The sequence below is a fragment of the Hypanus sabinus genome, chromosome 26 (assembly GCF_030144855.1).
Source record: "Hypanus sabinus isolate sHypSab1 chromosome 26, sHypSab1.hap1, whole genome shotgun sequence".
Lineage (NCBI taxonomy): Eukaryota > Metazoa > Chordata > Chondrichthyes > Myliobatiformes > Dasyatidae > Hypanus > Hypanus sabinus.
In genome coordinates, this window is record NC_082731.1 from 17,285,454 (window position 1) to 17,299,627 (window position 14,174).

The 14,174-nt window shown below is 48.2% G+C and overlaps 1 protein-coding gene across 4 annotated transcripts; it reads left to right on the forward strand.

The window, feature by feature from the left end:
* Nucleotides 1–475: 475 nt before the first annotated feature.
* LOC132381647 (zinc finger protein 239-like) lies at nucleotides 476–13,789 on the forward strand. Of its 4 annotated transcripts, none has more exons than XR_009508102.1 (4): nucleotides 509–539; nucleotides 1,821–1,896; nucleotides 5,872–7,901; nucleotides 11,852–13,789. XR_009508102.1 is itself a non-coding variant. In XM_059951239.1 (3 exons), exon 3 carries the CDS (start codon nucleotides 6,427–6,429, stop codon nucleotides 7,141–7,143), a length of 717 nt encoding a protein of 238 aa, XP_059807222.1. In that variant the 5' UTR covers nucleotides 509–539; nucleotides 1,821–1,896; nucleotides 5,872–6,426; the 3' UTR covers nucleotides 7,144–8,672. The 4 variants fall into 4 exon arrangements, 2 of the variants coding, with proteins under 2 accessions (XP_059807221.1, XP_059807222.1); XR_009508100.1 differs by lacking the exon at nucleotides 11,852–13,789 and adding an exon at nucleotides 8,693–11,839; XM_059951239.1 differs by lacking the exon at nucleotides 11,852–13,789 and having other exon boundaries at nucleotides 5,872–8,672.
* The last annotated feature ends 385 nt before the right edge of the window (nucleotides 13,790–14,174 follow it).

Sequence of the window (14,174 nt, forward strand, 5' to 3'; positions counted from 1 at the left end):
TATTCTCTGTCGTCAGCAAGCAGACTGGAGAACAATTAGATTGATGCCCCGTGAATCAGGGTGGAGAGCCAAAGAGTTGTCAGCGCAGGGCAGGGCTTTGAGAGGGCAGAAAGTGGTGGGGTGAAGGGTGCGAGGGTGGCGGGGTGAGGGAGAGATAAGTGGGAGTCCGAATAGGGGGACAGGGCAACTAGGTAAGATTGACGTTTGGAAGATGATTCGGTGAAGAACTATTTCTGCAACTGTGAGCGTGTTAACTCCCACTTTGACACAGGATGATCGCTGACATCGAGGTTATTGTTTATGCGAGCTTTCTGTTTCAAAAGAGCTGCTGAGTCCTCCACATGAAAACATTGACCGGGTTTAAGACATTTTGCAGAGGCGAGCAGACATTTCCGATGGTGCTTTTGCAGAAATCTCCGAACCTCGGAACTTGCAGTCGGGGAATTGCGGATCGAGTGCGCAGACGCGGAGAGGAGCCTGCTCGGCCGGGAGACTGCGCATGCGCTCGGGGGCGAAAGGCTCCGGAGGGTCGGCGGCAGGTAGGAGCGGGGGTCGGGGCGGCGGTGTCACCGGGATCGGGCCCCGCGGTCCGAGGGAGGACCGAGCTGTTCGGAACGCGCAGTACCGCTACACTCCGGGACTGTCCACCTCTTCACCTCCCGCTCTCCCCATAATCGGCTCCCGGGCCCCGGGCAATGTCTGGCTGATAAACAGAGTTGCTGGCGCCATTTCTGCCATGTGTCCGTCTCCCCGGGACCGGAATGGGTGGACGGGTTTCCGGGTTCCGGGGCAATGTTGGCTGCTATCCCCAGCGCTTTGTCCGCCAATCCGCAGACCGGGGGAATGGGAGCCGATCCATCGCAAAGTTCAAAGTTAAATTTATCAAAGTGCCACCATACACAACCCTGAGATCCTTTTTACTGCGGGCATGGCCAGCGATCTATAGAATAGTAACTGTAAACAGGATCCGTGAAAGAGCAAGAGGATTGAAGACAATAAACTGTTGAAATGCAAATATAATAACAATAAATGTGGAGTATGAAGTAACAAGGTAGAGAGTCTGCAAAGTGAGCCCATTGGTTGTGGGAACATCCTGAGGGAGCACGTCCTGAGGAGCTCTGGTGATAGGTGCTGCTTTCGTAGGAGCGGATCCCAGTCACCATGCAGGCAGGAGCTGATGTGATTGAAAAGATTCAAGCACAATGGATGTAGGAGCACCTGGGCAATAGTCTTTGAGACAGGTCACCGGTATGAGTGAAGCCTGCTTGAAGCGGGTGGGTATCTCACACTGCCAGAGCGAGAGGTTGGTGATATCTTTGAAAACACCAGCCTGTTTCTCAGCACAGGTCTTCAGTACTCTGGAGTTTATTGTCCAACCAGGGCTTCTGATTGGGGAAGACCACAAATGATTTCATGGGGACACACTCATCCACAGCGGTTCTAATAGAGTCCACGGTGTATTTACTCAGATCCACAGATGAGTGCTTGAACACGGCCCCGTCCACTGGCTCAAAGCAATCCTGTAACCTTTCCTCCACCTCCTGCAACCACCTCCTTGTTGTCTTAATCTCTGGTGCCTTTCTTCTTAGGCTGGTGTTTATGTGCAGGTAGCAGGAGCACAGCCAGATGGTCCAGTTTGCCTGAACGTGGTCTGTGAGAGGAATGACAGGCATTCCTTATCATAGTGTAGCAGTGGTCTAGGGTGTTGGGACCTCTGGTGCAACAGGTTATGTGCTGGTGATAACTGGGCAGGGTTTTCTTCAAACGGGTCAACAACTATAGTTGGAACTGTGTCCAGACGATCTGTTTCCTGCCTGCAGGTGGCATTCAGCAGAGCTCTGAGTGCTTGCTTACAGTCGGCCGCTGCTGGTACATAATTTGCAGTCAGGATCACAGGTGAGAACTCCCGAGGCAAATCGAATGGTCTACATTTATTTGATGCGTGTTCTAAGTCAGGGGGACAAGAGGTCGACGAAACCCCAAGTCAATACACCAAAGAGTGTTGACTAAACTGCACACGCCGTTACCTTTTCTTCACCAGAGTTCACAGTTCAACCCCTTCTGAAAATTGTGAAACCTTCTGGTCTGACTGCTTCATCTGGCCAAGCCTCAGCACAGTGAATCATTGAGATCTGCCTCTGATACCAAAGCTGGCAGACACTGCTGAGATTCAGCTATCTAAATCCCAGAATTTGGAACTTGGATCAAAAATATAATTCCAATTTGATTCCTGAAGCATATCTAAGGCCCGGATCAGGCAAGTAGATTAGCAAACTTTGAGATAAGTCTAATGATGTCCCAGTCTCGGTAGCCAAGGTGCTTAGTGACACTGAGGCCTAAAAGAATTTACTTGGTCTATCTTCCAGTGAATTTAAATGTCGATTAGTGGTGCATAAAGAAAAAAAAAATCCTTGCATCAGCTTTAGTTCTTTACAAAATCACACATGCTCTATCTCCTCTTGCTTTGACTATTTTACCCATGAGAACAGGTTGTGTTCTGTTCTGCCTGGGTACATAATGATATCAGACACCTTTGTCCCAGCTAACAATTGGCCATCATAAAAGTGTCACATATGGACACAACACTGTGACAGCTCGGGGTGTTCCAGACTTGCATTTTAATTCCAGCACCATTCCATAAGGAGTCTCTGTCCGTCCTCCAGTGGAATGAATGGGTTTTCCCCAAGTGCTCCCATTTACGCTCACAGTCTTTAGGAATACTGGGTAGGTTAATTGGCAATGTAAATTGTCCTGTGATTATGTTATGGCTATTCGAGGCTGAGTTGCTATGGCAACATTCTTAACAGGGCTGGATAGGCCTACTGCATACTGTACCACGAAACAAAAAAATTAACCATTTACATTGAGTAAGTCTGTTCATTTCCCCTTCATATTCAATAGGATGAATGTTGAATGTGTTCACCACCGTTAGTTACCTAGTGAGGTAGTCAGAGTAATTAGAAAGTCTACAAAGAGCAGTCCTAAAAATACCAAACATGAGAAAATCTGTAGGTGCTGGAAATCCAAAGCAACGCGCACATAATGCTGGAGGAACCCAGTTCCTGGTGGGCTCCTTTCTATCGGTGAGACCCGACGTAGATCGGGAGACTGCTTCGTTGAGCCCCTGTGCTCCATCCGCCACGAGAAGTGGAGCTCCTCAGTGGTCAACTATTTTGATTCTACGTCCCATTCCTGTTCGGACATGGCTTCCTCTACTTCCACAATGAGGCCACACTCAGGTTGGAGGAGCAAGACCTTCTGTTCCGTCTGGGTATCCTCCAACCTGATGGCATGAACATCAATTTCCCAAACTTGTGGTAATTGCATTCCGCCTTTCCTCACTGTTTCCCCATTCTTGTTTTCCTCCTTCGTCCTCTCTCCTTACTTGCCCATTAACACCCTCTGGTGCTCCTCCTCCTTCCCGTTCTTCCATGGTCTTCCTGTCAGATTCTCTCTCTGTTCCTCCTATCAGATTCGAATGGATGTGTGCAGAATACATTGTCAAAATGCACCTCATCATAAAGCTCTGTACCTCGCCCTGCAACGCGATCCTGAGTGGAAGAGCGCAGTCTGTGTAGATTGGGAACAGCACCCCCACCTCACTGACGATCAACACTGGTGCACCACAGGGATGTGTGTTTAGCTCACTGCGCTACTCTCCCTACACCCATGACTCTGGTTATGCTTAGTTCAAATGGCATCTGTAAATTTGCTATTGATAACAACCGTTGTTGGCTGAATCTCAGCTGGTGAGAGGAGGACGTACAGGAGCAAAATAGACAGACAGACAGACATACTTTATTGATCCCAAGGGAAATTGGGTTTCGTTACAGCCACACCATCCAAGAATAGTGTAGAAATATAGCAATATAAAACCATAAATAATTAAATAATAATGTTGATCATGCCAAGTGGAAATGAGTCCAGGACCAGCCTATTGCCTCAGGGTGTCTGACACTCCGAGGGAGGAGTTGTAAAGTTTGATGGCCACAGGTAGGAATGACTTCCTATGACGCTCGGTGTTACATCTCGGTGGAATGAGTCTCTGGCTGAATGTACTCCTGTGCCTAACCAGTACATTATGGAGTGGATGGGAGTCATTGTCCAAGATGGCATGCAACTTGGACAGCATCCTCTTTTCAGACACCACCATCAGAGAGTCCAGTTCCACTGGCCTTACGAATGAGTTTGTTGATTCTGTTGGTGTCTGCTACCCTCAGCCTGCTTCCCCAGCACACAACAGCAAACATGACAGCACCGGCCACTACAGCCTCATTGAACATCCTCAGCATCGTCCGGCAGATATTAAAGGACCTCAGTCTCCTCAGAAAATAGAGACGGCTCTGACCCTTCTTGTAGACAGCCTCAGTGTTCTTTGACCAGTCCAGTTTATTGTCCATTCGTATCCCCAGGTATCTGTAATCCTCCATCATGTCCACACGGATCCTCTGGATGGAAACAGGGGTCACCGGTGCCTTAGCCCTCCTCAGGTCCACCACCAGCTTCTTAGTCTTTTTTACATTAAGCTGCAGATGATTCTGCTCGCACCATGTGACAAAGTTTCCCACTGTAGCCCTGTGCTCAGCCTCATCTCCCTTGCTGATGCATCCAACTATGGCAGAGTCATCAGAAAACTTCATCAAAACAGTCATCAAAAGACCAGCTTGTTGAGTGTTATCACAGCAACAACCTTGCACTCAATGTCATTAAGATCAAAGAACCGATTGTGGACTTCAGGAAGGGTAAGACGAGGGAACATGAACCAATCATCATAGAGGGATCAGAAGTGGAGAGAGTGAGCAATTTCAAGTTCCTGGGTGTCAAGATCTCCGAGGACCAAACCTGGTCCCAACATATGGATGCAGTTGTAAAGAAGGCAAGGCAGTGGCTATATTTCATTAGGAGTTTGAGGAGAATTGGTCTGTCAGCTAAAACCCCTCTGCAAATGGACTATGGGGTGCCTTCTGACTGGCTGCGTCACCAGATGGTATGGTGGGGAGTGCTACTACACAGGATCAGAGTAGGTCACAGAAACTTGTAAATTTAGTCAGCTGCACCTTGCGTACTAGCCTCCATAATACGCAAGACATCTTCAAGCAACACTGCTCTCGGGAGGCAGCGTCCATGATTAAGAATCTCCATCACCCAGGGCATGAACACTTCACACTGTTACCACCAGGAAGACTGAAGGCACACACTCAGCAATTCAGGAACACTTTCTTCCCCTCTGCCATACAATTCCCAAATGGACATTGAACCCGTGAACACCACCTCACTACTTTTAATTTTTGTTTGTTGCACTACCCTTGTTTTAGCTTAACCATATAATAGACATATATAAACCTAATGTTTCTTTGTTCTCTGTAGTTACGGTATTTATCAGGACATTTATTGTACAGCTTCCATAAAGTTGACAAATTTCACAACACATGCCAGTGATATTAATTCTTACTCTGATTCCAATTCTACTGCTGTTAACTCTTTCAGCAATCAACGTCACCCCTCCCCCCTCCCAGTTTCACCTTTCACCTGCCCCCTTGTACTTCTTCCTCCCCTCCTCCCACCTTCTTATACTGACTTACTCCCCCTTCCTTTCCAGTCCTACTGAAGTGTCTGAACGGGAACTGCCTACTGTTTACTCTTTTCCATTGATGTCCCCTGGCCTGCTCAGTTCCTCCATCTTGTGTGTGTGTGGCAGAGTCCTACAAATATTATGTGCTCCTGGTAGGCCAGTGCAACGTGGCCAGAACTTTAACGTTCTACTGATGGAGAGAGACAAACTGAGCTCAGTGACAACTGAAGGCAGGCAGAAATGTCTCATCGGAAATGCTGTCCTTCACTCATTGATGTCTTTTCTAAATCTTTTCACAGGACAGAAAATGCACAGGATTTGTGTTCGGCAATCTCAAGCACAACAATTCGATCTGCTCTATCGGCCATCACCTGAGCACCGTTCGCCCGTGAGTGTGGTGGAAGCGAAGCTGAAGAAGACAACACACCAGTCCCAGCGAGTAGAATCCGAACCCGTGGGGGAGAGGCCGTTCGCTTGCTCTATGAGATTTGGATAAACCCACCTGGAGTGAAACCTGGTAAAGCACCCAGTTATTGACGAAGAAGACAGATATTTCCTTTGTAGCACCAGTGTATCAGTTGTTGACCCTCAGTGAAATCCGGTGGAACCGGGGTGCTGAGAACACAACAGATCGGATCACTGGAGATCAGCTCTTCATTGACTGTGCGAGGATTCACCACATCTGACATCTGACTTTATGAATTGACAGCAGGGAGATATCATTCACCTGCTCAGACTGTGGGTAGCGATTCACGCAGTCATCTAATCTGCAGAAACACCAGCAAGTTCACACTGCGGAGAGACCGTTCATCTGCTCTGAGTGCGGGAAGAAATTCAGTAACTCCTCCAATCTGATGAAGCACCAGCGAGTTCACTCTGGGGAGAGACCGTTCATCTGCTCTGAGTGTGGGAAGGGATTCACTCGATTATTTCATCTGCAAGTGCACCAACGCATTCACACCGGCGAGAGACCGTTCACCTGCTCTGAATGTGGGAAGACATTCATTGACTCATCGACTGTAGTGAGGCACCAGCGAGTTCACACTGGGGAGAGGCCGTTCACCTGCTCTGATTGTGGGAAGGGATTCAGTCAGTTCTCCAATCTGCAGAAACACCAGCGAGTTCACACCGGAGAGAGGCCGTTCACCTGCTCTGATTGTGGGAAGGGATTCACTCAGTTCTCCAATCTGCAGAAACACCAGCGAGTTCACACCGGAGAGAGGCCGTTCACCTGCTCTGATTGTGGGAAGGGATTCATTCAGTCATTCAGCCTGATGAACCATCAGCGAGTTCACTCCGGGGAGAGGCCGTTCACCTGCTCTGAATGTGGGAAGGGGTTCACTCAATTATGCAATCTGCAGAAACACCAGCGAGTTCACACTGGAGAGAGGCCGTTCACCTGTTCTGAATGTGGGAAGGGATTCACTCAATTATCTGATCTGAAAGCACACCAGCGGGTTCATAACAGGGAGAGACCGTTCGCCTGCTCTGAATGTGGGAAGAGTTTTACTCAGTTAGGCAACCTGCAGAAACACCAATGCATACACACGGGAGAGACTGGTCACCTCTGAATGTGGGAAAGGATTCATTCAGTCAGTCAAGTCACTTACAGACACACCAGTCAGTTCATTCTGGGGAGAGACTGTCCTGCCCATACAGTGGGAAGAAATTCAGTAATTCATCCACTCCATTGAGACACCAAGTTAACTCTAGGGAGTTGCTGTTCGCCTGCTGTGAAGGTGGGAAGGGATTCACTCAGTTATCTCATCTGCAAGCCCACCAGCGAGTTCACTCTGGGGGGAGATCACTGAATGTGGGAAGTGATTGAGTCAATCATCCAGCCTTGTGATCCTCTCTGTGTACACATGCTGGATGTTTAGCCAACACACTGGCTGAATGCAGAGGCAAGTTCAGCAGCGACAATTCAGGTTAGACTGCTATTATTGCCCCTGCTCGTCCCACCCAGTTCTGCACCCTGGTCAGTGGACATGGGAGGAGTTGCTTCCTCTGACATTGACCTTTAATGGTTCTGGAGTTTAATATTCTGGATCTATGACAAATAAACCAGTTTTGAAATTATTTTAAACTTATTTTGGGCATTAAGTGAATTCACAATACAACCAGTGTTAAATAGCGTGTCAACTCAGCCCAGTTGGACCCTGACAGTGTTTCTATTCCACCACAGGGCGTTTATATCTATCCCTGCTCTTCACCTCCCTGTGGCGATGGGTTCCAAATTGACACCACTCTGTGAGTGAAGAGCTTTCTCTTGAATATCTTACTTCAAGGAAATTCACTGGGAGACTTTCTACAGACTGATGAGGACAAGGTCAGTGCAATTATATCTGAGATAATCCCCGTGGAATACTTGGAATGTTCCCCAGGGGCTCAGGTATCCTCTCAGAGTCCAAAGATTATACCGGTTAGTAGGTTAATTGATCATTGAAAATTGTCCTGTGATTCGCTCAGGGTCAATTGGGTTTGTTGGGGTGACGTGGCTCGAAGATCGACAAGAGCCTACACTGCATAATCTCTGGGCTGAGGTAGAATGACGTTGATTATTAAACTCCTTCCCTGCTCTTTTCAGCGTAATGGGTCATTTTCCGGATTTACCAAGGGTTGTGTGTCACACAGCTGGGTTGTTACAATGCTCCACTGCCCTCTGAAGCCTGAAAGCAGTCCGGGGAATCATTGATTGGATGTTCAATTGAGCAGGGTCGGAAACCAGAGATGGGTCAGTAGGGGGCAGGGTTTGGAACTCTGGACACACATATATCAGATTTATTCAGGCATCAGAGCTGGGAGGGGCCTTTCAGCTGCTTTAAATGAATGAAGGGAATTCCTCAGTCATCCCACCTGCTGAAATACCACTAAATTCACACAGGGGAGGCAGTTAAGTAACTCATTGAATTTTTAACCCCCACATTTGGTGAGTTCAGCTGCAAGTTCGTTGGTGAGTGTTGGTGTCAGATTGCTGCTCTGCGTCACACGTGGAACAGAATGTTGGTCTCTGGGCAGAGTATGGGTTTGGTTTGTTGACATTGGATTTAATTTGACTGGAGTTTAATATCTTGAATCTGTGATGAATAAACCAGTTCAATTTTAATTCTTGCGTTTCAGATCCTTCCTGACTCTGCTGCAAACTCAGTGCATGGTAGAGAGGCTATTCCGCCCATCTGGTTCTTCCTGTCCCACCACCCTGTAGCGATGTTCTTCTCTCTCTCTCTCTCTGTTCCCCTTCAGTCCATCCCTGCCGCTCCCCTCAGTCTGTCCCTGTAGTGATGTTCTTGTCTCTCTCTCTGTTCCCCTTCAATCCATCCCTGCCGCTCCCCTCAGTCTGTCCCTGTCGTGACGGTCACCGCTCTGGGTGGAGTGACCTCACCGATCACCTGGTCTCCCACAACTTGGGCTCGCTCTTCCTTCAAACTTTATTTACTTGTGCACCGGGACTATGGTCCGGCCCCCGTCACCGAACTGTTCTGAAACTTCAGCTCAGAGTTGTCAATTTTATATCGATATTGACCAACTAAAACCTTGTGCTTTAAATCCCTTATTTGGTTATATAGAATACCAATCATGATACATTTTTATAGGTGGTAATCACCAGCAAAATTACATAATAGGTGTTCCTTCAGTTCTTTTTAATCTGTTGGAAAGTGGCAAGGTAGTTTTTGTCAGAGTTGCTCATTCAGGTAGAGTCTTGGTTTTAGTTACAGTTATTGTCTGATGGAAAGTGTGTGCATCTCCTTTCTCCTGCTTTGGTCTGCTCCGTGGTTACAAAATGAGTATTTCTTCCAAGCACCTTGCTCACTTTAGCTGCAGGCTATCTTAACGGCTGCCACAGATGTTTCCCTTGTTTTTCCTGCAGAGCTCTGATGTTCCCCTTATCCTTAATCGTCACTGCTGAAGGGGTATGCAGTGGGGAATTTAGCACTTATTTCCAGTTCAGTGGTAATTTATTTCTCCATGTGAAGGGGCAATAATTTCCTAAATCTAAATGAAGATAAAACTGAAATACCTTTAGTTGGTCCCAAAGCCAAAAGAGATAAACTTCTTGATGAACTTGGGAACTTGGCTCCCCCTGTAAAATCAGAATTAAAAAGCCTGGGTGCTAACCTTGATTCAGGTTTGAATTTAAAATCCCACATCTAGAAAGTGGCCAGAGCAATTAAGAGATACTGCAAAGGCACGTGTGACAAGATGACCCAGGCGAGATAGACTGCTGCTTGGTCAGGACCCAAGAGCTGGAGTATACGAGACTAGAATCGGGGCACGATACGAGACTGGAAGAGAGACGGGCTTCTAAACTGGACGCTAGATGAGAACCCAAAGTTGAGCTGATGATTGAGCACCGATCCATAGTTCAGCTGCTCTTTAAATATTAAAATCCTGTTGGCAAAACATGACAGCAAACAGTGGGGTGGGGCGGAATCATTAAAGCCCCAGCTATCCATATTCCGGAGAGTCAGAGCGTCTGAACCCCGGATGCTGGCACATCGGGTGCTTGTTGCGTAATTATGTTGTAAAATTAATTCACGCCTTTATTGCCTTCCAAAGCAATCTATTGACAAATTTCAATTCATTTAAACCACCACTGCTGGACGTTTAACTGAAACCAAAATGAGGGAGCATATGGCTCCCATCCTGACCACTCCCCACTGGCTGCCCGTATCTTGTAGAGTTAATTTTAAAGTTCTCCGACTTGTTTTTAAAGCTCTCAACGTGGGACCTGACTATTTCACAGATGTTTCATTTCATTTCATAATCTTGCTCGAGCTCTCAGGTCTTCCGCTGCTCCTTTAAATTTGACCAATCTCCCTCAAAAACTAATTGCCACCCTCCCCTTGATCTCAGCCCTCTCCCTCTCCCACATCCCTCTTTCCATCCTCCCCCTCCATTCCTCGCTCCCTCACCTTGCCCCTGCTACCCTTATCCCTCTCTCCACTTGACCGACCAATTCCTCATCCCCTGACACTCCTCACCCTCTCAATCACCTCTTACCTCCCCCTCACCCTCCACCCATCCCTACCTCCCTCCACCTGCCTTTTCCATTCCTCCCCCCGCCCTGCTCTTGAAACATTCCCCCATTCTCCGTCCTTCCCAATGTCCCCTGTTACCCTCTTCCCCAGCCCTTCTCTCGTATCCATTCAATCCCCCACTTACCCTTCCTTCCTCCCTCCTTCCAACTCGCACCGGCTTACTCACCCTCTCCACAATCTGTCCCTCTCACTTTTTTCACACCCTCTTTACCTCCCCCTCCCCTCTCTGCCCCACTCTTCCTTGTGCCTCCCGCCCCTCCATCCTACCATCCCTGCTCACAACCTCACCCCTCATTCCCTCTCCCTGTCCATCATTCTCCATTCACCCTCATTCCACCCCACCCTACACCACTGTCCCCTTCTACCTCCCTCTCTCTTAACCATTTGCTCTCTCTCTCTTACTCGATTCCCTCTCTCACTCCATCCCCTCTCTCCTTTGCTCTTTCCCACTCTCCATCCTGTTCCTCTCCACCCCACCCCCTCCCTCCCTCCACCACTCTCTTTCTTCCACCGTCCCCCTTCCCTCCCATCCCTCACTCCATCCATCCCACTACATACTTTCTTGCACCACTTTGCCTCTCCTCCTTCCCACCCCACCCCCATGCTTCCCTCATCCCCTCCCTCCCCCAGCCTCTCCGTATCCATCAATCCTTTCTTCACACTGTCTCCCACCTACCACCCTTCCCTGGCACGCCGCTCCCATTCCAACCCCTTCCCCGCATCACTGGGACCCACTCTGCCCCTCCAATACTCGTCTCTGTGATGTCCTCTTCCCCTTACCCAAACCCCTCTCTGTAAGGCAATATTGCCCCCCCCAAATATTTGACACCCACTTCAGCTCTCCTTCCCAAGCTTAGCCCCCCCCCCCCCCCACGACACCGGCTCGGAGAGCCTCAATCCCTGCCTTTCTATCGTTCGTCTCTGGATCCCCTTCCCCACCACCCATCGTCTATCCCCAGCTCTGCATACCGCTGTGAATAAAACAGGTCAGAGGAGCAGAATTAGGCCACTTGGACTATCGAATCTCTTCTGCCGTTTGATGATGGCTGATTTGTTTTCCCTCTCAGCCACTTTCTCCTGGCTTCTCCCTTAATAATCAAGGACCGATCAACCTCTGCTTTAAACAAGTTGGTCTCCAGGGCGGCTTGTGGGAATGGACCCAGAGATCAGTTCATTAGGTACCTAATAAAGTGGTCACTGAAGACGTGTTCATGGCCTCCGTCTCCTTTCGCCCATCCAGTTCGAAGTTTGACATGTTAAGCGTTTGAAGATACTCTTCTGCACACCACTGACGACGCGTGGTTATGTGAGTTACTGTCGACTTCCCGTCAGCTTGAACCAATCTGGCCTTTCTTTATTGAGCCCTGGGGTGCCTCCTTCCCCAACAACCCCTCCAAATGAGACCATAGATATAGGAGCAGAGTTAGTCTATTTGGCTTGTAGAGTCTGCTCAGTCATTGCATAAAGACTTAACCATTTTCCCTGGCAGCCCCAATCTCCTGTCTTCTCCCCGTATCTCTTCACGCCTGGCCAATCAAACCTTCAACCTCTGCCTTAAATACACATAAAGACTCGGCCTCCACAGCAGCCTGTGGCAATGAATTCCACAGATTCACCACTCTCTGGCTGAAGAAATTCCTCTTCATTTTCATTCTAAAAGGAATCCCCTCAGAGGCTGTGTCCTCTGGCCCTAGGCTCCCTCCATGGTAAATATTCTCTCCACATCCACTCTATCGAGGCCTTTTAACATTCAATAGATTTCAATTCGATCAACTCTGATTCTTATGAACCCCAGCGAATACAGGCCCAGAGCTGTCAAACGTTCTTCATTGAAAACCTGTTCAATTCTGGAATCATTTTCATGAACCTCCTTTGAACCCTCCCTAGTTTCAGCACATTCATTCTAAGATGAGGGGCCCAAAGCTGCTCACAACACTCCGAGTGAGACCTCACCAGTGCTGTATAAAGCCTCAACATCACATCCTTGCCTTTATATTCTCATCCTCTTGAAATGAATGCTGACGTCACATTTGTCTTCCCCACCACCGACTCGACCTTCAGGAAATCCTGCTCAATGACTCCCGAGTACCCTTGCGCCTCAGATATTTTGCATTTTATCTCCATTTAGAAAGTTATCTCACACTTTTATTTCTTCCGACAAACTGCATGACCATACACTTCCCCGACTATATTCCATCCGCCTTTTCTACGCTCATTCTCCTAATTTGTCTCAGTCCTTCTGTAGCCTCCCTACTTCCACAAAACTACCTGCCTCATCCACCCACCTTCACATTATCCACAAACTTCACAACAAAGCCATCAACTCCACCATCCAAGTCATTCACAAATAACAACACAAGAAGCAGTCGCAGCACAGAACCCCGTGGAACAACGCTAGTCAACCAGAAATGGCTTCCTTTATTTCTACCCTGCCACTTGCCAATCAGCCAAAGCTTTAAACAGTCGAGCAACTTTCCTGTATGCCATGGGCCCCCAGTCCTCGGGGTCGCGTTGCCGATGGCGGGGGCGTCTTAATACGCTCGGCAGAGGATGGTGCTCGGAGAAGCTGTGTCGGGGTCTCGGAGGTTTGACGGACTCAGGGTCCGCTGCGGTCAGGGCGCATTCACTGTGTGTCGCGTCTGCGACGCTGGGTTCGACGGAGCTTTCATTGTGTGTTGCGTCTGCAAGGATGAGTCCGACGGCACCGTGGAAGTCCATAGCGGGGGTATTCCCTTCTGCCGCCTGCATGGGATGGCGAGTCTATCGGGATCCTCAGCACTTGTGGAAACTGTGTGGTTTCTTTTGAACTTATAGTCTTTTAACATCTTTGGACAATTTTTACTGTGCCCATGGTCTGTTTTTTATCAATTATGCTATTGTTTGCTCTGTTGTAACTATGTGGTTTTGTGCAGTTCTTATAGCTTTAGTTTTTGGTCTTGTTTTGTCCGGGGATTTGGAGCTCCGTTCCGGGGAATGTCCTAAGATGGTAGCGCGATGTTAATACGCAGCAGCCTCTCCGGACTCTGGACTGGGGATTGCCAAACGTTATGTGGATTTTCTGGTGTAGTCTGTTTTGCTGGGAGCCTTTGTGATATCATTCTGGGGGAACGTTGTCTCATTTTTTAACTGCATTGCATTTGTGGTTTCTAAATGACAATAAACTGAATCTGAATCTGGACTCTTAACTTGCCTTATCAACGGCCTTCTGAGAATCCAAGTAGACAACCTCAACTGATTCCCCTTTGTCTCTCCTGATTGCTATTTCTTCAGAGGGTTCCAACAGGTTACGCGGGTAAGATCTTCCCTTGCTGACCACGGTGAATTTTAGCATATTTCTCCAAGTGCCCTGAAACTGCATCATTCACAAAACCAATTTCTTCCCAGCCACTGAGGTCAGATTAACTGGCCTATTCTTTCCTTTCTTCTGCCTCTCTCCCTTCTTGAGGATTGAATGACAGTTGCAATTTTCCAGTCTTCCGGAACCATTCCAGAATACAAAGATTCTTGAAAGATCATTACTAATGCCTCCACAATCTCTTCAGCCACCTCTTTTTGAACCCTGG

Excerpts from the sequence above, each read along its gene's own strand:
- LOC132381647 (XM_059951238.1), top strand. The coding sequence starts at position 6,427 with ATGAAGCACCAGCGAGTTCACTCTGGGGAGAGACCGTTCATCTGCTCT.